General features: G+C 44.5%; 1 protein-coding gene across 4 annotated transcripts in view; it reads right to left on the bottom strand.

Moving 5' to 3' along the window:
* The window catches only part of LOC137439635 (calpain-9), a 92,210-nt gene that overhangs the window by 33,166 nt on the left and 34,159 nt on the right, over nucleotides 1-24,885 (bottom strand). For 2 of the 4 annotated variants that reach the window (XR_013621414.1, XM_078768350.1), the window contains exons 9-13: nucleotides 15,556-15,725; nucleotides 12,667-12,812; nucleotides 8,536-8,744; nucleotides 7,969-8,005; nucleotides 6,245-6,316 (exon numbers count right to left, since the gene is read on the bottom strand). Coding sequence is in view for 2 of the 4 variants with exons in the window: in XM_078768350.1 (XP_078624476.1) it covers nucleotides 6,245-6,316; nucleotides 7,969-8,005; nucleotides 8,536-8,744; nucleotides 12,667-12,812; nucleotides 15,556-15,725 (634 nt within the window). In the remaining 2 variants the exon portion in view is untranslated. The remainder of the gene's footprint in view (nucleotides 1-6,244; nucleotides 6,317-7,968; nucleotides 8,006-8,535; nucleotides 8,745-12,666; nucleotides 12,813-15,555; nucleotides 15,726-24,885) is intronic. The other 2 variants (XR_013621415.1, XM_068135583.2) reach the window with 1 other exon arrangement.

Here is a 24,885-nt window from a genome sequence, read left to right as displayed (position 1 = left end):
AGAAGATCCTTTGGTGTTCTATGTGTTGTAATATGACCTAACTAGGGTGCGACCTTTGATCTTTACACAAAAATGGGAATATTTACAGGGGATTATTTATAAGGGATTGTTACAAATATTTACAAAGTGGAGGGTTCTAAAAACCGCAACAATATATATATGTATATATACATACATATATATACATATACATACAAAATATTCCATACATACAACACGCTTCTGAAACCACAAGCCGCATTCTACATGAGTACATCAACATCACCCACAAACATCCTTACGAGCACAGCTGTCAAAGCCAAAAGACCAGGTGAACAAATTTGACAGAAAGTATGTCATCTACAACATACAATGTGAAGATTGTGAAGCCAATTATGTGGGCCAAACGTCTAAACGCTTAACCACAAGGCTAACTGAACACCAACGTGCTGTAAGACGACAAGACAGGTTGTCATTGGTTGCGACACACACACACACACACACATACACACACACACACACACACACACACACACCAACACACATTCTCATGGAATCAGACCAAGATCCTTGGCACAGGATATTTGAGAGTGAACCGCGAGATGGTCAAGGCCTGGTACTCCATCAACCGAGATCAACATCAACTGACTGATAAAAAATCCATCAACCGACACATCGACTTACATCCCACATACAAAGCACTATGCAATCAATTACAAAGTCAAAACGGCAGAGTCATTTGAATGTAGGGAAGCCCTGTGATTGGCAAGGAATTGGACCAATCCATGACGTGAACCGTCCGCAACAGAACTTAACGGTTAACACCACACTCAACGCCTCTGAGGAAGAGAACTAGTTTGTTCTCCAAACGTCAGGTGATTAATAAAAAATTTAAAATTATTTTACTGCTCATCTATATATGTACGTATATAAAGTATTGTTGCGGATCTCCCAAAGTCCGTCCATGTTACAAAGGGGGGATTAACCCCCTTTTTCCCCTTGGGTCTTCGTGTCCACGAGGCCGAATCGCCACTTCCGCAGCGAGCGTGAAAAAGGGTATCGGGTCGACGCCGCACGTACCTTTGACCCACGCGGCCACGAAAACCGGACCTCGCACAAGCCACGCTAATCGAGTACGCCTGAGCGGTGTGCGTATCACGTGACTTGTGCCGTTACTTTTATGGAACCCGATTCGAGCGGTTTTATTCGTACTATGCTAGGCCAATGGATGGAAGGGACGGGAACGATCAAATAAGAGGAAGAACACGATTTATTATTTATGTACAGGACGAAGAGACACCGAGCAGGCACTTAAGCAATGTTAACTTAACCCCAGACAAAGGGCCCACTCACTCACATGGGGAAATGGAGGAAGGAAAAGTTCGCGTTCCCAAACGCGTCCTGGCGTTGTCCACTCCGGACAGCTCGCTCTGCGTGGCCCTCTGGTGGTCACGGCACGTGCAGGGAGCGCAGGCAAGGAGGTCGCGCGTCTGTGACCCGGAATGGGTTGTCTTCTGAAGCGCGATTAATACAGCGTAGAGCACGGGGCACAGGGAATGTTCGTGTACAGCAACACTATTACAAGCAGTTCGAGCAGTTACAAGCACTCCGACTCGTTCTCTCTGATACCCCGACTCTGACTCGATGCCTCGACCTCGTGCGTTCTCGCTTCCCTCTCAACTCATGGGCTGGGCGACTCTCAACTCAACTTGACTCTCACAGGGGCTCCAACTCAACTCGTTCTCGTTCTCGTTCTCGTGCGTTCTCTGATACCCCGACTCTGACTGAGGTTGGGGGGGGGGGTCGGAGCAGGGTTTTAGGGCCCCGCCCCAGAGTCTTACTCGAATGTTCCAAGCCCCACCTCTCGTCGCCGTGGTGAGCCACTCCCCTCGAGCTCTGATTGGCGGCTCGTTGCTTACCGGCCACTCCCCCTGCAGCTCCTCCCTTCGGCTTTGCCAGACTTTTTTTTTTTTCTTTTTTTTTTGTATACAAGGTCGAGGCTCGTGAAAGAGCGAACATTAATCACACAGAAAGACAAACCGACACATAAAACATATAACATAGGGAGCGGTAGACAAGATGGGGAGAGAGGGGGAAGGACACAAACACAACATTTGAGAGCAGGGACCGAGAGACATGGAGACATCGAGAGATCTGAGAGAGGGCGAGGGCTTTGGGGGGGGGCGTGGGAAGGGGGCGGTGGGAGAGGTATAAAACATATGGACACTGCCAGGACTTCCAGGAAAGAAGTTGGAATTTCAAACAAGGTGGATCTGGGGTGAATTAGCGGGGGTAGAAAAGATCAAGGTTTTGGATGGGGGAAGATAAGAGATGGTGGTGAACAGCTGTTTTAAAGACCTGGAGGGAGGAGTGGGATTGAAGGGAGTGAGGGAGTTTGTTCCAGAGGCGGGAGAAAAGAGGAATGAAAGAGTGAAGGTGAGCAGAGAGCCGAGATTTCGGCAGTTTAACCATCAGAGGGTTGCTGGCAGATCTTGTGCGACCTGTAGGAATATTTGGGGGACAGAGCACAGAGAGAGCTGGGGGTGCAAGGCCGGAGAGGAGTCGGTAGAAGACAGAAAGACCACCTACCTGCCTGCGGTGAGTGAGTGAAAGGCCCTCAGAGATAGCTTCATCGCGGGAGATTCCAATAATTCTGAAAGCTTTGGTTTCAACAGCGTGAAGCCGAGCTAGGTGTGAGGCAGGAGCACCGGCCCATAGGGGAGAACAGTATTCCATTGAGCTGCGGATGAAAGCCTTGTATGTGGTGAGGAGCTCAGGTGTGCCGAGGAAGGACTTCGCACGACGGAGGATGCCCAGTCGGCGACTGGCTTTGGAGGCCAGCTTGGAAATGTGGTTTTCCCAAGAAAGATCATGGCAGATAGTGAGACCCAAAATCTTGAGCGACAGAACTTCTTGGAGAGGATTGTTGAGAAAGTAGATGGGAGGGTTGTCCAGTCGATCTTTTCGGAGAGACATAGTAAGAGTGTGAGATTTGTCAGGATTGAAAGACATGTTCCACTTGTTTGACCAGTCTGTGATTTTGTCCAGGTCTTCAGAGAGTGAGGAGGCAGCAGACTGCCGATCTGAGGGAAGAGGAATGGAGCGGCAGAGAGTGGAGTCATCAGCAAAGAGATAGAGAGGATTTTCGAGAGAGTCAGAGAGATCATTGATGAAGACCAGAAAAAGCACGGGGCCCAGAACACTGCCTTGGGGAACTCCAGCCTGAACAGGAAGAGGAGATGAGAGAAACCCATTCAGGGCCACACGTTGACGACGACTAGAGAGGAAGTCCGCCAGCCATGCGTGGAGATTTCCATGGATACCAAAGGAGGAGAGTTTGGTGAGCAGAGCGGGGTGCCAGACCGTGTCGAAGGCACGTGATATGTCGAGGGAGACAGCTCTAATTTCCTGTTTGGCATTGAGGACCTCCATCCATTGTTGAGACAGCAGAAGCAGCATGTCCAGAGTAGAGTGACCTGGTCTGAAACCAAATTGATGATCAGAGATCAAGCCATTGGAGAAGAGGAAAGATTTCATATCCGAAGCAATGATGGATTCCATCACTTTGCTGATAATTGGGAGAAGGCTGATTGGTCTGTAGTTGCTAGGATCTGTTTTTGCACCTTTTTTGTGCAAAGCGGTGATGTTGGCTGATTTCCAAGCAGATGGCAGTTGACCTTGAGCAAAAGAGAGGGTGAAGAGAACAGAGAGAGGGTGAGATAGAGCAGCAGAGCAGGATTTTAGGACCCGTGGGCTGATGCCGTCGGGTCCAGTTGCAGAATCAGAGTCGAGGGTTGACAGAAACTTTTCCACCTTGTCAGGAGGAAAGGACACGGAGTCCAGGAGCAGCAGGGTACGACTGGGTATGGTGGGTACAGAGAGGGATGGGTTTGGGACACAGGATTTAGAGGCAAACACAGAGTTGAGGCATTCAGCTTTTTCACGTGCGGAGTCAGCTGTGTAGCCGTTTGAGGTAAGGGAGGGGATGGAGGGGGAACAAACACCAGAAACGGATTTGACCAGACGCCACCAGGATTTGGAAGAGGGGGACAGATAAGAGAGTTCGGTCTTGAGAACGGAGAGATATTGTTTCCTGGCTCTCCTGAGGGTGGACACACACTTGTTTCGGGCTTTGTGAAAGGAAATGAGATTTCCTTCCGTTGGATTTGCTTTCCAGGAGACGAAGGCAAGTTGTTTCTGGGCAACAGCCTCACCACAAGATTCCGTGTACCATGGACGGGAGGAAGGGTATGACAACTGAAGACGAGATGGGATAAATCTGTGCATGAGAGAGAGCAATTTACTTTGGAAGAATTCCCAGGATGAGTTGATGTCAGAGGTGGTAGAGATGGGAGACCAGTCCAGATGATTGATGGCTGCTTGAAGACCGTGCCAGTTGGCCTGAGTGAAATGCCAGACTCGTCGACGCTGAGCAGGCTCCCTGAGGATGGTCAGAGAGATGTCCACTTTAACAAGGACATGATCAGATGATCCGATCGGAGCAGAAGAAGAGCAGCAGACATTTTCAGGGAAGTTAGTCATAACCAAGTCCAGAAGAGAAGATGTTCCGTTGACTGAGATCCGGGTCGGGAAATTGACAGATTGTGTCAGTCCCAGTGAGTCGCAGAAGTCCTTTGCTGAGGAGCCATGGCTGGTGAGAGAGGTACCCACACCCAGCCAACTGGCATGATGACAGTTGAAATCACCACATATGAGGAAGAGAGAGTTGGGATGAGTAGATAGAAGTTGGTCCATATCATCAGACAGCGAGATGTAGATGGAGTCATCACTGTTTGGTGGACGGTACAACACACATATGAACAAGAGGTGGGAGCGAAGGGGAAGCCGTAGCCAGAGGTATTCCTGGGGGTGAGGTGGAGAGAGTGCAGTGCAGGGCGAGTGAGGAAGAGAGTTTTTGATAAAGATAGCAACCCCGCCTCCAGGACGAGGCTCAGGTCTATCATACCGGAGGAGGGAGTAGCCCGGGAGAGATACTATGGAATCAGAGACATCATAAAGGAGGAAAGTTTCTGTTAAGCAGATCACGTCTGGTTTGACAGAAGCAACCTGTATGGAGAGATCAGTTAAGTTTGAACGAAGGCCCCGGATGTTTGAGGTCCATACCGTTAATGAAGAGGAAGGGGGAGCATCAGATACAGAACAGGGGGGAGGAGGGGTAGGGTAAGATGTGGAAGAGGTGGAAGAGGTAGGGAGAGCTGTTGAAGGTGTGTCAGAGATTTCAGAATAGCTCGGAGAAAGGGAAGGATGGGGCGGACAAAAGGTTTGATGGTGATTGGGTGACTGGGTGACTTGTTCAGGCCGAGCACATGGCATGCGAGCCCAATTGAGGCCTACTCACTGGCCTACTCAACGCAAAATTAACACAGGAAAGGACTACGCTTACATTTACTAAGAAATAACTGAACTACTGCGAGGCTACATGTTGTGGTGCGTCTACCTACGAGGGGGGGGGGGGGGGGAGGGGGGGTCATCCTTTATTCTCAAAACCACAATAGTATGTTTGTTTGTAGAGAATGTTTGTTTGTTCCTTGTGTTTCCAGACTCCCTGGGCCAATTTCCACAAAATTTGCTGAACCACATCATCTTCACAAATATCACAATAAAAAAAAACTTTGAATTGTAAGTCAAATTTCATCGAATTGTAAGTCAAATTTCATCAAAACATGAAATAAAGGCATTTTGGCTGATCAACCTTATGTCTGGGAGAGCAGCAGAGCTTGGCTTGCTGCTCACGAGTTCAAATGTGAGTCTCGATTGGGATGTTGAACCTCTTATTCTTCATCTTCTTCTACTACATTAGCTGTCACAATTATTCCCACATTCTTGTGTGGTTGGCTGGGGGGAGGTTTTTGGTGTAAGTCTTCCACGAACCGGCTGGCCAGGCCTGATGCTCGAGTAAATAGTTCGGGCTGGAATTTGTAATTTGTTGAGAGTGCCGTTGATAGCTCGCCTACTCTTAACGAAGGACACCATGGCGTCTAATTAACATCCACCAACGAATGTTGGCATTCGGGCCACCCGTATAACTTCCATCCGAGGTACGGCACGGCACACACATTGTTGAATCACCTTATCACCTTACCTGTGAAACACCAGATTGACACTTTATTGTTGGGTCGGGATTCAAACCCAGGCTAGACAGCTTAGAGATGAGTGTGTGTACATCGAGGCCATCCAGTCAACCCTGAATCAAACAACTTGCATTTAAATATTTATATTCCAAATGCAGAATGTAAAGTAATACCGTATACAAAGGATCCACAGTCTTCGCTGGACTACACTGAGTGTAACGAGTGGTCGCACGCTCCTTTATGACCTTAAACAAGGAAATGAGGCCATTTAGCCCACTATTGCCATGGTTAATTTTTTCTCCTGCTGTAAACCACAATGCTGTCATCAACAAACCAACCATAGTTAAGATTTTACTAATTAAGTCTAAACAAGGCGAAACGGGCATTAAATGTCATAGCCCCCCTTGGTTTTAGTAATTTTGTTGATTATCTGCGTTCTGGCAGGCTTAGTTGAAGGCCGCCAGTCGGCCATCTTTGGTCGGATTACAAAACAAAATCTTCTGCATATGTACACTGTCGTGTACTGTCTTTCTGCCCCATTTGAACAAAATCGTCTGTGCATGTCCGATAAATTGTTGGGGACACATTTAAGTAACAAAATGGCCGTCAGTCAGCCATCTTGGATCTGAAATCGATACAAAATGACGTGCATATGTAACACATCATTCATGATCTGTTTGCCAAATTTGAACAACATCGGTAAATGCATTTCTGAGAAATGGTTGAGGACGTGTTTAATATCGGGGGTTTTGCAACTAAATGGCCGCCAGTCGGCCATCTTTAATCGCATTGCGAAACAAAATGATGTGCCTATGTATATCGTCATGTATTGTCTTTGTGCCAAGTATGAACAAAATCGGTCCATACATCTCCGAGATATAGTTGCGGACACACGGACAGATGGATGAGACCCGATTATCCATGGGCCCCCATTTCGGACTAAGTCCAACAGGGACTAATAAACTGATTTGCGCAATCGTGTTTGTGTGTGTGCATGTGTGTGTGCGTTTGTGTGTGCGTGTTTGTGTTTGTGTGTGCGCGTGTGTTTGTGTTTGTGTGTGCATGTGTTTGTGTGTGTGTGTGTGCATGTGTGTGCGTGCGTGTGTGCGGGTTTGTGTGTGTGTGTGTGCGTGTTTGTGTGTGTGTGTTTGTGTGTGTGTGTGTGTGTGTGTGTAATTATTTATTAATATCAACATTCTATGATGTAATGATGACTGGACACCCATAACGTTGCTGGTCATGTATTATTATTATTATTATTATTATTACTAGGGCATGCCCGTACTATATCTATATCTAAAATTATATCCCCCCCCCTCTATTTACATGAAATGGTTTGGTCCAAAGCGAACGGCTTGCGAGTACGGTGACAATCCCCCCCCTCTATTTACATGAAATGGTTGGGACCCAAGCCAACGGCTTGCGGAGTTTGGTAAAGAAAAGAAATCGCCATAGCGTGCACAAACGCGCAGGAAAGCGAAAGAATCGCAAATTAGTTTTAATTAGTTTTAAAACATAGTTTAACGCCAACATAGTTTGCCAACGTGAAATAAATGAATACGCTCTCAAATGTGCCGTCCGAGGCAGAGTCTGTTCGCCACGTTCGGCACACGTGATAACTCGCTGCTCTCTGATTGGTTGAATCGTTTTTTGGACATAGCTCGGTAACTACTTGTCCGATTAATATGAAACCTTGAAAAGGCACATCCTCGGGTCCCCAGCAATATACCTGGCAAGTTTCAAGTATATCGGACCCGTGGTTGTCGAGAAACAGCGGTCACAGACAAACATACATACATACATACATACATACATACATACATACATACATACACACAAAGATTACTGGAATTATAGATAGATTATTATTGTATAATTATTATTGTATAATAGTTACCTCTTTGCCATCGATGTGGCTTTCATTGTCAATCTCTCTGTGGGGACAAAAGCATTGCATCAAAATCCTTACATCGTAAAACGTACAGGTGTACTTGATGTAAAAGCAAAGGAAGGACAATAATTATAGAAAAGTCAACCTAGTGTACAAGTAAAGGTTTTATCGATATCAAAGGGACAAAATAAATACAGTTCAAGGCATCTTTGATATATGGTATGGGAAGAGGCTGTTTGGATCATTGTGCCATGGTGGCCAGGTGCTTTCTCCACATTCAAGATCCCTCCTCTTCCACCCTTCTAACCCCATTTCAACCCGTACTACAGTTACACTAATTATACAGTTTACTCTAAACAATGAATTTGCCCATGGCACTGAAATACAATGGCCTACTCTTCTTTCCAAAGATAAACACAACCCAAATGCAGACAATATCCAGCTTAGCGTCCCCTTCAGAAAGATAAGGTACTCTGATAAGCTTCACCTCGTATTCGTCATTATAACGGTAATATTTAATTATCTGACCTTGTCGGGTATCAAATTGTGACTATACAGATCGATAAGGCATACCTTGTTTGGTTGAAGTTGGCAGTAAAGACCCGAAGGATGAATGAAGCGGCCTTGTCTGGGTCGAACGTAGTGGGAATGATGATGTAATCTCCGGGGGGCAACTCAAAATTTCCATTCACCTGCCGTTGCTTCATATAGGTCCCACTCGACTTAGTGGGGGCATTCCATTGCAGCATGGCACGGGTCAACTGTTTGATACTATCAATGGTCTGCAGGGCATCACAAAATAGCATGAACCAATCACCCACTCAAGGGGGCGGGGCCAAAAAAAATACTGTTGTTGCACCTTCGTGCCAGGTGGTGATCGCAACTACCAACTTTCCGCACAACCATTTGGAATATACTCGTAAATATTTTAATGCAAATGGGTCACATTGTTTTATTTTAATACATTGATTTTTAAACAAGAATGACCGCACTGTGGTCACAACCTGTGACAAAATGCGGGACAGGGCCGATTGGGAAACTCACATTTAATGCGCTATTAAAAATTTCATTCGACACCTCTCATCCATGTCACCCTCTCCACAGTTATTTCAGAACGAGCCGATTCGTCACACAGTCACCGATTATTTAACCCCAATATGGAGTTGTTTAAAAATTACATAACGGGTTTTTTTTATTTTAGTAATTTGCGTAACGTAACACTTGATTACCGTGCGTTCTGACGGGCTGGATTAAACCTTTGCCGGATTACAAACCCGGGCCTTCTATTAATCAGCCCTGGCCTCCAGGACTAATGTGTTAGGCCCACCAGAAAACCAAGATGGTGACCATATTATTTTGTCTCGGTGCTATGGTGGGTGGAGTCAAACGACAGATGTGGACGTTGCCCGCAGGTGTCTGACCAATGGGTGCACATTTCAAAAGTCGACCCCCCCAACAAGAATCACAACAACAGCAACAACCACAAGCTAAAGCTCATGTAGACCTGTGAAATGTCGCAGGTAAAAATCAGAGAATGTTTCAGAGAGGAAGATTTTTTGAAGAAGTTTTAACTTCAATCCAATATGGCTGCCAGACCATGTGACTGATGATGTTGACATTTTCAAACTATGATTCTTTCAAACACATATCCCCATGATTGGGTCGTTCATCTACATGAACTTTCACATAGATCGATTGAGCGGTTCAAGAGGAGGATTTTTTTTAATGGTTTTCATTCAATCCAATATGACTGCCAAACCATGTGACCTATGACATCATTGTTATCAAATTATTTTCGCCATGGGTAGTGGATTATATATTTTAACTTCCACATCAGTCGGTAAAATGGTTTCAGAGAAAAAAATATTTTCAAATGTTTTCCTTTGATTCAAAATTGCTGCCAAACCATGTGCACCATGATGCCATACTTATCAACCTTTATTCGTCATGGCTCGCAGTTTTGCAAGCGCCCACGCAGAAATCATTTATCACTGTTATAAGTCATTGGAATGGCATGGGAGGGCATCGTCATATGATGGCAGCATCATTGAAACTGGCAGCGTAGGATGGCATCGTCATTGGAATGGATGGCGTGGGATGGCATCGTCATATGATGGCAGCATCATTGCAACTGGCAGCGTAGGATGGCATCGTTATTGGAATGGATGGTGTGGGATGGCATCGTCATATGATGGCAGCATCATTGAAACTGGCAGCGTAGGATGGCATCGTTATTGGAATGGATGGCGCGTGGGAGGGCATCGTCATATGATGGCAGCATCATTGAAACTGGCAGCGTAGGATGGCATCGTTATTGGAATGGATGGCGTGGGAGGGCATCGTCATATGATGGCAGCAACATTGCAACTGGCAGTGTAGGATGGCATCGTTATTGCAACTAGCAGTGTAGGATGGCATCGTTATTGCAACTAGCAGCGTAGGATGGCATCGTTATTGCAACTAGCAGTGTAGGGTGGCATCGTTATTGCAACTAGCAGTGTAGGATGGCATCGTTATTGCAACTAGCAGTGTAGGGTGGCATCGTTATTGCAACTAGCAGTGTAGGATTGCATCGTTATTGCAACTAGCAGTGTAGGATGGCATCGTTATTGCAACTAGCAGTGTAGGATGGCATCGTTATTGCAACTAGCAGTGTAGGATTGCATCGTTATTGCAACTAGCAGTGTAGGATGGCATCGTTATTGCAACTAGTAGTGTAGGATTGCATCGTTATTGCAACTAGCAGTGTAGGATGGCATCGTTATTGCAACTAGCAGTGTAGGATGGCATCGTTATTGCAACTAGCAGTGTAGGATGGCATCGTTATTGGAATGGGGGGCCTGGGATGGCATCGTCATTAGAACAGGTGGCATGTGTTGGCATTGTCATATGATGGCATCAGCATTAGAACGGGCGTCATCCGGTACCCGGCATACCTGCATGCAGTTATAGTTTCTTTTTGTAAATTTAAGTGAACGCAAACTGTGCATCTCTGCTGACGTAATGCGTTGAATCTTATGGATGATCAGAGAAACCAATAAATAAAACATCACCCACAGGGTGAACCGTATCTTGCCAGGGTTTCGTTGACCTCCATGATTGACCGCAAAGTGACCTTGACCTTTGACCTTGACCTTAATAATTTCGTATGGTGAATAGTATGTCTTCATGACCAACGCACATGAAATATTGAAAGATTTTGATGAGAACTGAGGAAATAATTTTTTCATGAAAATTCCGTTTTTTCGTCATGACGTCATCAAATGACGTCATAGCGTCAAACTGTTTACAGATCTGGGAAGCACTCATCAAGGGCATTCATATGAGGTATTACTCGATATGGTAACTGAAACTTGAAAATTTTACCTTTTGGTCAAAATTGAATGACCTTCAAAATGACCTTGAAGGTCAAGGCCGATCGACACCAAAAACTAATCAACTGAGCGCCATACCACACCCTATATACCCACCAAGTTTGGAGATCATAAGATCAAAGTTACTCAAAAAATAAGGGTTTCGTAATTTGACCTTGGGGTCAATAATTTTCGACCTCCAGCGCTAACCATGAAGGTCAAGGCCGATCGCCACCAAAAACTAATCAGCTGAGCGCCGGACCATATACTAGATTCCCATGAAGTTTGGAGACGATCCGATGAAAGTTACTCAAAAAATAAGGGTTTCGTCGACCTCCATGATTGACCACAAAGTGACCTTGACCTTTGACCTTGACCTTCAAAATTTTGTGTGCTGAAGGGTATCTCTATAGGACTCTGATATGCGAAGTTACATGCGAACATATGCGAAGATATGGTACCTACGATTTCAACATTTGACCTTGGGGTCAATAATTTTCGACCTCCAGCGCTAACCATGAAGGTCAAGGCCGATCGCCACCAAAAACTAATCAGCTGAGCGCCGGACCATATACTAGATTCCCATGAAGTTTGGAGACGATCCGATCAAAGTTACTCAAAAAATAAGGGTTTCGTCGACCTCCATGATTGACCACAAAGTGACCTTGACCTTTGACCTTGACCTTCAAAATTTTGTGTGCTGAAGGGTATCTCTATAGGACTCTGATATGCGAAGTTACAGGAGTTTCCAATAATAACTGTGGTCTACAGAGTGATCTAAACGTGAAAAAAAATGATTAACCACAAACAAAAAAACAAAAAAACAAACAAAAAAACAAACATACAAGCTGACTAATACATCTTGCAAAAACTTCGTTTTGGCAAGATAATGAGGGCTGGCAGGATGGCCTAGACCACAGAGGTATGCACAATGGTCTCCAAGCTGTGGAGCCTGGATTTGAATCTGACCCGGCTATAAAAATGTCATCCAGGTGTTTCACAGGCACTGGGCATCCTGTCTCCTGGCATTGCTTGGTGAATGTTAAAGATCCCACGGTGCTCTTCATGAAGAGTAGGCAAGTTATCGACAGCACCAAAAATACAAATTCCTGCCTAACCTAGGTTCGTGAAAGCCTTGGACCAAGCTTACCCCAAGCGTCCCCACCATGTGCGAATAATTGTGGACGTTATAGAACCAGAAGACAGAGACCATAAAATGGTCATCTCAAAAAGAGTGCCAGCATACAAAGGTACTATATTGACAAAAAAAGGAAGCAAAAGGATACAGGAAGTCAGCTGAGTAAGACAAGGAACGAGTTAGGAAGGCAGCAATGCAATGGAAGAAACTGACCCGGTAAATTGAGAATCCAATGTACAAAGACTCAGACTGGAGGGCTCGGATATGACGTTTTTGCATGAGGGCGACTGTGAGGAAGCACGTGGAGTCATTCCCAGCTTCCAGGTGCACCATAAACTGTGGGTTTGTCCAGTATGTTTCTGCAACCAAGAGGGTTTAAGGAAGGAGATCATGAGCTTCTGCACCTACAATTGATTAATCGGTCAAATAAACCCTGAGGGTTGTGATCTCTTTAAGAAATAACAACTGGTCCAGCTCCAAAGGAAGTCCAAGAAAATATTGTGAATAAAAGGATTTATGAAAAATAAAATTCCTGCTTACAGTGCTCACTGGGCCTGCTGTGGCCTCACAAGGGAATCAAGCAAGGGAAGCACTAACTGATGTCAGACCTCCAAGCTTTAGTCCTGTCAGTGCAGTGCAGGTGATTCCCATGGAAACCTTGTCTATTAGCCAGTGACGTCATCTTGTCAATGGGAAGGATAGTCGACAGGCCTGGGGAGCATTCCGTCCAACGAGGTTGACCACACTTCCGGACGGACTATCGTAGGTCACCAGGCAGCACCTGCTATCAACATCTGGCAATATTGCCCTTGTCTCATTCTGACAATAGGGAGACGAGTTTGCATTTTTTAAATCAATAATCAAAGTTCCAAACAGGTGTTGAATAAAATGTTATGATTGGAGGGTCAATAGAGCTTTGGCCTGGGCACTGCTGGCATGAAAGCAGTCAAAAACCTAGAACGGCACTCGGAAGAGCGTGCATACCTCCACCAGGATGAACAGTTTGGATTTCTCTCATCTCCTCTTCCTGTTCAGGCTGGAGTTCCCCAAGGCAGTGTTCTGGGCCCTGTGCTTTTTCTGGTCTTCATCAATGATCTCTCTGACTCTCTTGGAAAATCCTCTCTATCTCTTTGCTGATGACTCCACTCTCTGTCGCTCCATTCCTCATCCCTCAGATCGGCAGTCTGCAGCCTCCTCACTCTCTGCAGACCTGGACAAAATCACAGACGGGGCAAACAAGTGGAACATGTCTTTCAATCCTGACAAATCTTACACTCTTACGATGTCTCTCCGAAAAGACCGACTGGACAACCCTCCCATCCACTTTCTCAACAATCCTCTCAAAGAAGTTCTGTCACTCAAGCTTTTGGGTCTCACTATCTGCCATGATCTTTCCTGGGAAAACCACATTTCAAATCTGGCCTCCAAAGCCAGTCGCCGACTGGGCATCCTCCGTCGTGCGAAGTCCTTCCTTGGTACACCTGAGCTCCTCACCACATACAAGGCTTTCATCCGCAGCTCAATGGAATACTGCTCTCCCCTCTGGGCTGGTGCTCCTGCCTCACACCTAGCTCGTCTTCACGCTGTTGAAACCAAAGCGTTCAGAATCATTGGAATCTCCCGCGATGAAGCTAACTCCGAGGGCCTTTCACGCACTCACCACAGGCAGGTTGGTGGTCTTTCTGTCTTTTACCGACTCCTCTCCGGCCTTGCCCCCCCCCCCCCAGCTCTCCCCGGGCTCTGTCCGGCAAATATTCCTACAGGTCGCACAAGATCTGCCTGCAACCCTCTTATGGTTAAACTGCCAAAATCTAGGCTCTCTGCTCACCTTCACTCCTTCATTCCTCTTTTCTCCTGCCTCTGGAACAAACTCCCTCACTCTCTTCAATCGCACTCCTCCCTCCAGGTCTTTAAAACAGCTGTTCACCACCATCTCTTATCTTCCCCCATCCAAAACCTTGATCTTTTCTACCCCCGTTAATTCAACCCAGATCCACTTTTTTTGAAATTCCGACTTCTTTCCTGGAAGTCCTGGCAGAGTCCATGTGTTTTATACCGCTCCCACCCCCACCCCCGCCCTTCCCACGCCTCCTCCCCCCAAGCCCTCTCACTCCCACAGATCTCCCGATGTCCCTGTTCTCAAATGTTGTACTTGTGTGCTTCTCCCTCGATCCCCATCTCGTCTCCCGCTCCATTTATTTTGTCTTATGTGTCCGTTTTTTTTTTTTGTCGTTAATGTTAGCCCTTACACGAGCCTCGATCTTGTATACAAAAAACAAACAAACAACAAAAAAAACAGTTTACGTTTTGTATCCCACCGATAGGCCAGATCTGGATTCGGAGCTGAACCAAAATCTAATCTGCTTGTTCTTGTTGCCTAACTAACTTATCCAGCAAGTTTTGTCACAAGTCGTTCACAACCTTTTGATATATCATGCTGTATATCAGTTTTAGCCCCATCTCTTAGATGAAGAATCACTGAAAAAATTCTCCTCTTCTCATCTGGATCCGGATCTTCACCAAATTGCCACCAATTTGTCCTCGTCACGGACACAACCTGTCGACCAAGTTTCGTCTGAATCCGTCCATAACGTTTTGAAATATCCTGCTGACAAACAAACAGGGGTGAATTCATAACCTCCATCCAACTGCCAATGAGTCAGCAGACAAAGTGGGGCAAAGGGAAAACAGGACAGACAACAACATCCGGTTGCTTCACTGTGCAAGAGGAGGAATTGCAGGTAAAGGTAACAAAGTCTCAGCCGTTGTAGTAAAGCTCAGAGGTAGAAATGGAAGACAGTGTGGAAGGTGTGGAACAGCTTGAGATAACAGGTTCGGGAAGACAGTTCCACAGGTGGGAGAAGAGGGGGATGAATGAATGGAGGTTACCGTAAAGTTTAGACTTGGGAAGAGTAAATCTAAACTGAAGAGTTCCATTCATTCAACACCCTCTTCTCAGACTTGATGGTCTGATCGACATGGCGATCCAAAACCTCATGTGAAAGATACTTAAAGCTGAAGGACAACACGGATGTAAGGGGAGTGAGAATGCCTAAGACAGGTGATCCTCAAAATAACTAGGAATGTAGTGAGGGTTATTACCCTTGTGATTGGTACAGCCTCCAGCATTCACTCCTGGTATCCAGCTGCCCTCGTGTGTCGTGGTGGTCCAGGTCACATCCCGCTTCATTTTCTTATCACGCACAATCACAGGTGAAAGGTAACATATGCTCACGTCATCGAAATGCTGCTCCAAGTCCTGGAACTCCATCCTGAACAAAGACACCATGACAAACAACGGTTGTTTCGTATTATTGCGGTGTGTCAATGCTTAGTTATTCCATCAATAGGTTTTCCTTGGACTTGGAATCATGCAGATCCTGGAATACCGATCTGCTCTTTATAAGAAGCACCGCTTTCGGTATACAATCTGTGATGTTGAGTTTCAGGAGGTACCTCTCTCTCTGTTCTTATACTCAGTGCTCCTAAATTTTCTTCAACTACCATGAATCTTTACCACCGCCACCAAAGGTGGATGGAGGTTATGTTTTCACCTCTGTCTGTCTGTTTGTCCGTTTGTCCATTTGTGAACAAAATATCTCAAAAGTTGTGGACGGATTTGGACGAAATTTGGCAGAGAGGTAGTGTATGTGACACGAACTAAATGATTAGATCCGGATTCGGATCCGGCTACTAGAATTTTTTAAGTGAATCTTCACCATTGGGAGATCGGGCTAAAAACGATACATAGCAGGATATCTCAAGAAAAATGTGGACGGATTTGGACGAAACTTGGTGGATCAGTTGGGTGTCTGACAAGGAGAATTCGATTCGATTTTGGTGAAGATCTGAATATGGATTCGCATATGAGAATTATTTAATTATTTAAGTGATTCTTCACCATTGGGAGAAAGGGCTAAAACCAACCTGGAAGTCCTGGTAATTGTTCATCTTCTCTGTCAATTTTTCTTAAATATTATTATCTTTGGTTCATGCAATGTCTATTATCATGGTGCAACTCTTTGCTTTGTCCCCTGTTACTAGATCTAGTGGGGTGGTTGGATGGCCTAGAGGTACGCACATTCGCCTCTCAGCTGACTAGTCTGGGTTTGAATTCCGAACCACCTATAAACTGTGATTCTATTGTTTCACAGGCAGAGTCATTCATCAGTGCAGGTGCCATCACTCGAATGGACGTTAAACTGGGTGTCCCATCTGCCAGAATTAGTTGCTAGATGTTGAAGATCGTGATGTCCTTCGCGAAGAATACGCGAGCCATCGCTGGCACCATGAGAAAATACAAATTTCTGCTCTAACCTACAGGGGCCACTGCATCAGCGGCACAGCCACACCCTCATATTATTGCAATGATGCTAATGATGCTACCCCGCATCCACAGGCTGCACACTAAATGATTGAATTGAATGGGAATTCTAAATATAAAGGATGCAGCAGGAGTACCTGGGGGAAAGGAGGGGAGGGTGGGGGGAGGGGAGGAAGCAGGAGAGGGGGGGGGGTGAGGAAGTGAGTGGGGTGGGGAGGTGAGAGGGAGAGGGAAGATATATTTTGCGGGGGGGGGGGGGGGGAGGGGGGTGGCTTTGACAAGCCCCTCTGTTTTGGGGGAGGTGGGGAAGGGAAGGTGGAAAAATTTCCCCTTGCAAGGAGTGCTTTAACCTCAGTGTTGCACAGGTAAAAAAGGAAATTGTAATACCCTCTGCCACCATCACCAGGTGGCGCTACACGGTACACATTTACATAGAGAATTTACACCCCGATCCCGGTCTCCCACACCCCCGAATGAGGCCGCAGCCATGTAGCCAATGTTACCCCCCAGACAAAGTTATATTTGTATTTGTACCCTGAGTAAAGTATAAAAGCGTTTATAGCTGGAGTACCCGGCGTTGCTCAAGAGAAAAAGAAACGTTAACATATTTGAAATGAGGGCAAATATAATGTAAAAGTAATTACATCCAAATCAGAATCCATCACTGATGTCAAATCATCATTTTACCTTTTCGTTGAATATATGCTGCTGAATGTGCCGTTCATCACGTTTCTGAGTTAAGTATGATGACGTCCAGGAAGAAGAAGAAGCCTTACCTCCAACTTCGGCCGCTTCCAGAATTGTTTGATTATTTGTGTTCAAATGTCTGGTGATTGTTTTGTATTTATTCATGCGAATGTGTTCTTGTATATAAATGTCATTAATCAAAAAGGTTTAGGCATTATCGAGCGATTTTTTATTTCAATCCAAAAAAACGAACTTAAAAAAAAAAAAAACCTTTCCTAAAACACTCCCAGGCACTCATTGATGAACCTCTGAAAGGTTGACGAAGATCCGTTCAGCCATCTCAAAGAAAAATGGCGACACAGACAGACCAACAGTATATATAGTGGATGTAGTCTATGTAGAGATGGGGAAACTGTCCAGGATTGTGGGTGATCAAGGTCCTACACCCTCTCACAAACACACACAAACACACATACACACACACATATACACACACACATATAAAGGTGGGCGCGATTCGGAAAATTTTAAGTCCGCTTACCGCTTATCCGCTCCGCCAGCCCGTGTAGTCCGATTCGCTTATCCGCTTCAGCGGCCGAAAATCTTAGTCCGCTTACCGCTTATCCGCTTATCCGCTTCGATTCGATTTTTTAAAAGCGCTTCGACGTTTTTAAAGCGATTTTTGACGTTTCTCAAGGGAATTTAATGCTTTTTAAGCCTAAATAGCCATTTATAACGACTACAAAGACAAACAAAGCTTTTAAGATCAAAAATATACATTTTTATTTAAATAAAATTTATTCAAAATTTATTGAAATAAAGTTTTCCACTCAACTCTACTCTACTCTACAGTTAATTTAAATATAATTTTAATATATGCAAGTTACATTAAAGAAAAATCAATTTGCCCGTCCTTTCTTTGACAAGAGAGTCTACTAGTCAACAGACTAGCAGTCTGTTGACTAGTCCTCGGCTTCCTCCTCCACCTCGTGGGCCTTCTTGAGGATTTGGAGGTTGCCCTTCATGAAGACGAGGGCCTCGAAGTTCGGTGCAGCCAGGGCCGACCTCTTAGGCCTGAGGATGTCCGACCCGTAGCTGAACACGCGCTCGACCGAGGCAGAGCTCGGGAGCGGCGTGTTATGCCTGAGAAACAGAGTTACCCAAGCATCACGGAACTCGAGCGGGAAGAGATTGGGCGAGGGCCGAGTTGTTAGGGTTTCACTTATTATTCACTTAAATAAATATTCACAATTCTAGAGTAACGGCTCAGGCTAACAGCTGATTTGGCGAATCGCGATGCGCTTTAATTTTTCGGTAGTCCGCTTACGCTTATCCGCTTCGGTTTCCGAGGGTTGTTCCGATTCGCTTATCCGCTTCGAAAACGTTAGTCCGCTGCAGCGGATAAGCGGATAAGCGGACTTTCGAAGCGGACCGCCCACCTTTGCACACATATACACACACACACACACGTACACCCACACATATATATATATATACACACACACATATATATACACACACATCTACATACACACACACACATATATAAAAAAATAAAAATAATAATAATAAATAAATAAATAATATATATATATATATATATATATATTGTTGCGGTTTTAGAACCCCTCACTTTGTAAATACTTGTAAATAATATTCCATCATTTAAAAGGTTAAAGGTTGCACCCTTAGTTAGTCCATATGCAACACGTAGGCCACCATAGGAACTTTAGTTATTTCCTTATTATGTGTCAGATATGGCTGTGTTCCCAATAGTTGAATCTGCGTTGCATTAATTAAATAAGATAGGCCCCATTCGCTTCCTCTCCAACCTCTCTCTCCCAATTCTATTACGCGCCTCCGTTTGCCAGCAGCGTTCGCTGCGTTGAGCTGAAGTTTGCTCAAACAAACACCATTGAACATGCGGTCTCAGGCCGAGGAAAAAGGGGGCGGGACACAAGAACGAGGCGTGGCCCTGTCAACGAGCCGTCAAGGGCGGAGCCGGTGAGCCCTCGCTATCCAACCAGGGCTGAGGTGAGAGAGAGAGCTTGGTGATACGAACATTGTTCGGGAGAGAGAGAGAGAGCGTTGGCACGAGCTACATATTACGTACGTGGCCTCCCAGTCCCCCCGATATATGTAACGTCCGCTCGTGGTCAACGACGACGCGGCACGCTGCCAGCCTGCTTCCATCACCACCACGGCACGAGTCGGGACCAGGCGAGGAGCCTGACCATCTGCCTGGACCTTCCTCCCCTACCAGCTACCATCCCATGTGAGTGTGTATGTTCGTCTGGGGTCGTTAAGTTAATACTGTATCGGTAAGCCTGCCCTGTATCCTGCTTCTTCTTCCTCCTGTATATTCCTTTCGTTTACTCTTTGGTTTGTTAATAAATGTACCTTGTTCTTTCTTGGTTTTTCCCAAATCTGATCACCTCCATCCTTTCTTTCAATTGAGTACCTGTGGCACGATTTGGAAACCGCTCAGGATCGGGTTAGTCTTTGTTAATGGCTCGGGCCACGGATTGCTAACCGCTTGGCAATTTCCATCTTATCCGTGGTTCGAGCGGGAGTTATTTCCCTGCTTTACGGTCGGGTTAGTAAGTAGGTATTTGGGACTTCATTGACCAATCACCCTAGCTAATTCCGACCGGAAGGAGCGTCATAGCTTCCAGGATTGGGGGACGGCCAGCTTAAAAGACAAGGGGATTAACCCCCCCTTGATAAGGGGAGCGCCGACCCCCGAATCCGCAACAATATATATATATATATATATATATACTGTATATATATATATATATATATACACAGACTTGGCATTTAATATGGAATATTTTTTGTTGGGGTGAACTTACTTTTCAAGATGTCTTAGAACCAAAAGTTCATTGGTATTATGTTGAAATTATTCTAGATTTTGTTAATGTGACCTTTAAAAGAAACAAAAACCACATTTGACATTTCGGAAAAAAAAATTGATCCTTGAAAGTGATGTAAACTGATATCGAACTCAATTCATGGACAGTACTGTGTTAAACTTCTGTAAGTTTTCCAGAAGTATCTCTTTATTTTGCACATTAGCCAAAAAAATTTTAACAAAAGTTAAATTACGACTGGGATTACGGACAGTAAAATTACAGTTCAGTACTTCGTGTAACCCCCACGAGCATTCAGGAAAGCACGTACACGTTGAGGCAATGAGGCATGCTGTTCACGAGATTTGCCAAGGTTTGGACAGGAATCGCTTGCCATGCAGTGACAATAGCCTGCTGCAATTCACGCACAGAGGTCGGCTACTGGTCCAAGTGGTCGATTTGACGCGTTAATTCTGCCCACAAGTTCTCTATCGGATTCATATCCAGGGACATGGCAGGCCACTCCATATGTTCTACACCACGGTCAGCAAGAAAGTGTTGGATCATGCGAGCACGATGAGGCCGTGCATTGTCATCTTGGAAGACAAAGTTTCCTCGAAAGGCTGCACAAGCAAATGGAAGCAATGTTTCTTCCAGAATGGCCCTGTAGTTGAACTGGTTCAGGTTTCCATTCAGAACAACCAGGTCAGTTTTGCCCCCTGCATGAAAAGCAGCCCAAACGGTCACCACACCACCTCTGACTCTTGGCACTATACAATCTTTGTTGTAGGCTTCATGCACTTGTCTGCGCACTCGGACGCGGCCATCTTGACGATAGACCAGAAATCTAGACTCATCACTGAAGATCATGTGATTCCAGTGTCCTGGCTGCCATTGACGGTGCTCTCCGGCCCACTGCAATCGGCGCTGGCGGTGTTGTCTGGTCAGGCGTGGCTTTCTCAGGGGATGCCTGGCACGATAGCCTGCTTGAACCAGTCGTTGGTTGACTAGCCTTCTGGATACAGGCACATTTGTCAGTTGCTGCCACTCAGCCCTAAGCCGATTAGCTGACTTGGTACGGCCATTGCGGACTAACCAGTGCAGCTGGCGATCATCCCTCCTTGTGGTTCTGCGGGGACGTCCTGGCCTCGGTATTGTAGTAGGGACACCCCTCTGAGCATTTCGTTTCAGGATCTTTGACACCTGACCTTGAGTGATGCCATACCGCCGAGCAATAGCACGCTGTTTCATGCCGTAATTTCGTAAAGCCACCACTCCATGACAAACAGCATTGTCGAGTTGACGGACCATCTCCAGAGGAAGCGGCAATAACTTTTGGAGACGTGCAGCAGTTGTTTTCTACTGATACAGAACGCAACAACCCTTGTATACCCGACTGTGAAGCCAATCATCAAATGCACCTGTCCATACATTTTGCCATGCCACCTGTGATATAATCCTGTTGTTGACTTCTTGCTGCGACAGACAATCAGTGACATGGTTCTTTTAACAAATAAATCACCAAAGTATAAAAGAAACTCACCAGATTGATATACTGAGTTAAGAAAGTAAACCCAAGTCAAGAAAAAAATATATAATCCATATTAAATGCCAAGTCTGTGTGTATATATATATATATATATATATATATACATTATATATATATATATATATATACATTATATATATATATATATATATATATATATATATATATATATATATATATATATAAACAAACATACACACACACACACACACACACACACACATGTTCTGCGTATATGTGCATATGTATGTATATGTGCATGTGTATGTGTATGTATATGTGTATGTATATGTGTATGTATATATATATGTATGTATATGTGTATGTGTATGTATATGTGTGTATATGTGCATATATATATATATGTATATATATATATATATATGCACATATACACATCTATATATATACATTAGGGTGGTCCACAGATATATGTAATATTTAATACTATTACGAATCCATGCTCCACAAGGCTGCCCTTGTTCCTCTGTTCATAAAGATCATATGAACCAAAGATGAGGTCAATTGGAACTTATTTAGAGGTTGCTCACAAAATACCATTTTTAATTTATCCTGTTTTTTTCAGATGGCAGAAACTCGCAGCGCTTCCACAGTTTGGTTGCTGGGCAAGTCTGAAAAGGAAATAATATGTGGGGGGACTACCAACCAAAGGACACACATTGCAGAAAATGTTGTACCATCACATACAAGAACACCATACAGTTCGTGAAAGTGCCAAACTTAGTGTACAAGCTGTGTGTGCATACTGGGAGAAAGCACGAATTCCAGTGCAGAGAGTAGATTCCTGTGAGCGCCAACTTTTGAAGTTGTATGATGCCTACAAACTGGTAAAGAAAAATAGAACCAAGACATTCGAAAACTATGGAGTGAAGGAGCAGATGTTCAAAGATGATCTTCAATCCCTCTTCGATATCTCACCAAATGATGCGCTTGAGAAAATGACGAATGAAGAAGACAAAGCATTCCTTATCATGCAGCGTGAGGATCCCTCAAGTTCACGTATGGGATCTGTGGACAACACTCAGGCAGTGAAGGAGAACAGAAAGTGTATCAGGCTTGAGAATGAAGATAAAAGAAAGAAGAAACATGCTGCTGAGACTCTAACAGCAATGCAATCTGTTCCATCAACATCGGCTGTGGTTGATTATGATGATGAGTCTGAGATTGAAAGCTCCGATTCAGGGGACAATGAATTCAAACTCCAAAGTCCATCTTCTGCCAAACAGGCGAAAAAGGCTCCCATCAATGTGATCACTCCAGCAATAGTGGCAACTCTGGACAGAGTAAATCTCTCAGATCGGCGTGCTATGTTTGTGGCCAGTGCTTTTGCACAATCTCTTGGTCATACCATTGAAGACAAGTGCAAGCCAACAATAATAAATAATTTGAGTAATTGAAAATAGATAATTATCTATGAATTGATGTATGATGCTAAAAATTCTGTATCTTATTATTCATTAAAATTTGTCAACATTTTGAGCAACCTCTACATATTGTCCAATCAAGCTCAAATGTTCACCACAAACTACTTTCGTCAATAGGAATAGGGGCAGGCTTGTGGAGAAATGAAAATCCAATCTTCAAATATTTGGACCACCCAAATATACATCCACACACACACACACACACACACACGCACACACACGCACATATACATCCACACACAAACACACACACACACCAACACACATACACACATATGTACACATACACACACATATATACACACACATATGTACACATACACACACATATATATACACACACACACACACACACACACACACACACACACACACACACACACACACACACACACGGGATTACAAACGCGGGTAGCGACACGTAAACGATGCTCCGCCTTACTCCCCACGTGCAGAATACCGAATTGCAACTTTTTATTGTGACTACATCTAAAGAATGAAACATTCCGACTATATAAAGAATACACCTCAAATGGAAAAGCCCCTGGGGAAAGTCTTTTGGACGGTGCATAAGAACATCACATAACACCTATCTCTCCCGGAAAAACCAATGTTACTCTTTTCGTTACAGAATACAAAATGACATTTTTAAAATTAAAGATTTCAAATAAACTTCTTTAAAGTGTACGTGCACATAGCTTATAAAATAAGAACGAAAAAATATCTCTCAGCAATTTCCCGTCTGTTTATTTATTTATTTTACATATGTGAATTACATGTCCATGCACACGTGAAATGGAGTTTGTTTATTCATTCTGGATGTGAACACGCTGTTGAAAACTGGTGTGAAAAAAAAAAAAGATCGATGGAATGAATGGAAGTTTAAACAGGATTACCTTCACTTCCGGATAATAATGATGAATGAAATAAGAACGAAGAAATATCTGTCGGCAATTTCCCGTCTGCGGCGACACGTGAACGAAGCTCTGCCCCTCTCCATATTGTTGACGTTTTTGTGACGACTGTCATCAAACGGAAAAGTAATATATCTTAACGGAAAAGAAAAAGCGAATTTTAAATATATGTCGACATGTTGCCGTTTGTGTCATGTTGGACGGTGTATGATACATCGTGGCGCGATAAAAAAAAAAAAAAATCTCTGCATTTTCCTGCGTGTGCGTGAATGTTCTCAATTATTGCTGACACCGAGTCTAAAACCATCGATAAAAATGAAATCAGATGGTGAGTTAGATTGGAGATAAAGGTGTGAGAGAGTGTCAATGGCCTTGAAATTACAGGCCTTTGAAAATTAATTTCGTTCTATAAACGGAAACTTTCATCGGATTTTCTTCCCGTTTTTTTTTTCAACCGAGTCTAAAACCATGTTAGCGACTGTGCAAAATAAAATGAGATATCGAGTTAGAGTTGAAATAAAACTGTGAGAGAGAGCAAGACACCATGGGCCCAACAAAACAGGCCTCAAAACTATGCGAGGAAAGAAAATGGTGGATATTTGTTTTTGAACCCCCTCCCAGACCGGGTGTAGCCACACCCCCGGACAGACATATCACCGAC

This window comes from Myxine glutinosa, chromosome 14 (assembly GCF_964187855.1).
Source record: "Myxine glutinosa chromosome 14, kmMyxGlut1.1, whole genome shotgun sequence".
In the NCBI taxonomy this organism is placed as follows: Eukaryota; Metazoa; Chordata; class Myxini; order Myxiniformes; family Myxinidae; genus Myxine; species Myxine glutinosa.
Note: the sequence above shows the minus strand (reverse complement) of the source record. Positions and strands in the feature narration are given on the sequence as shown.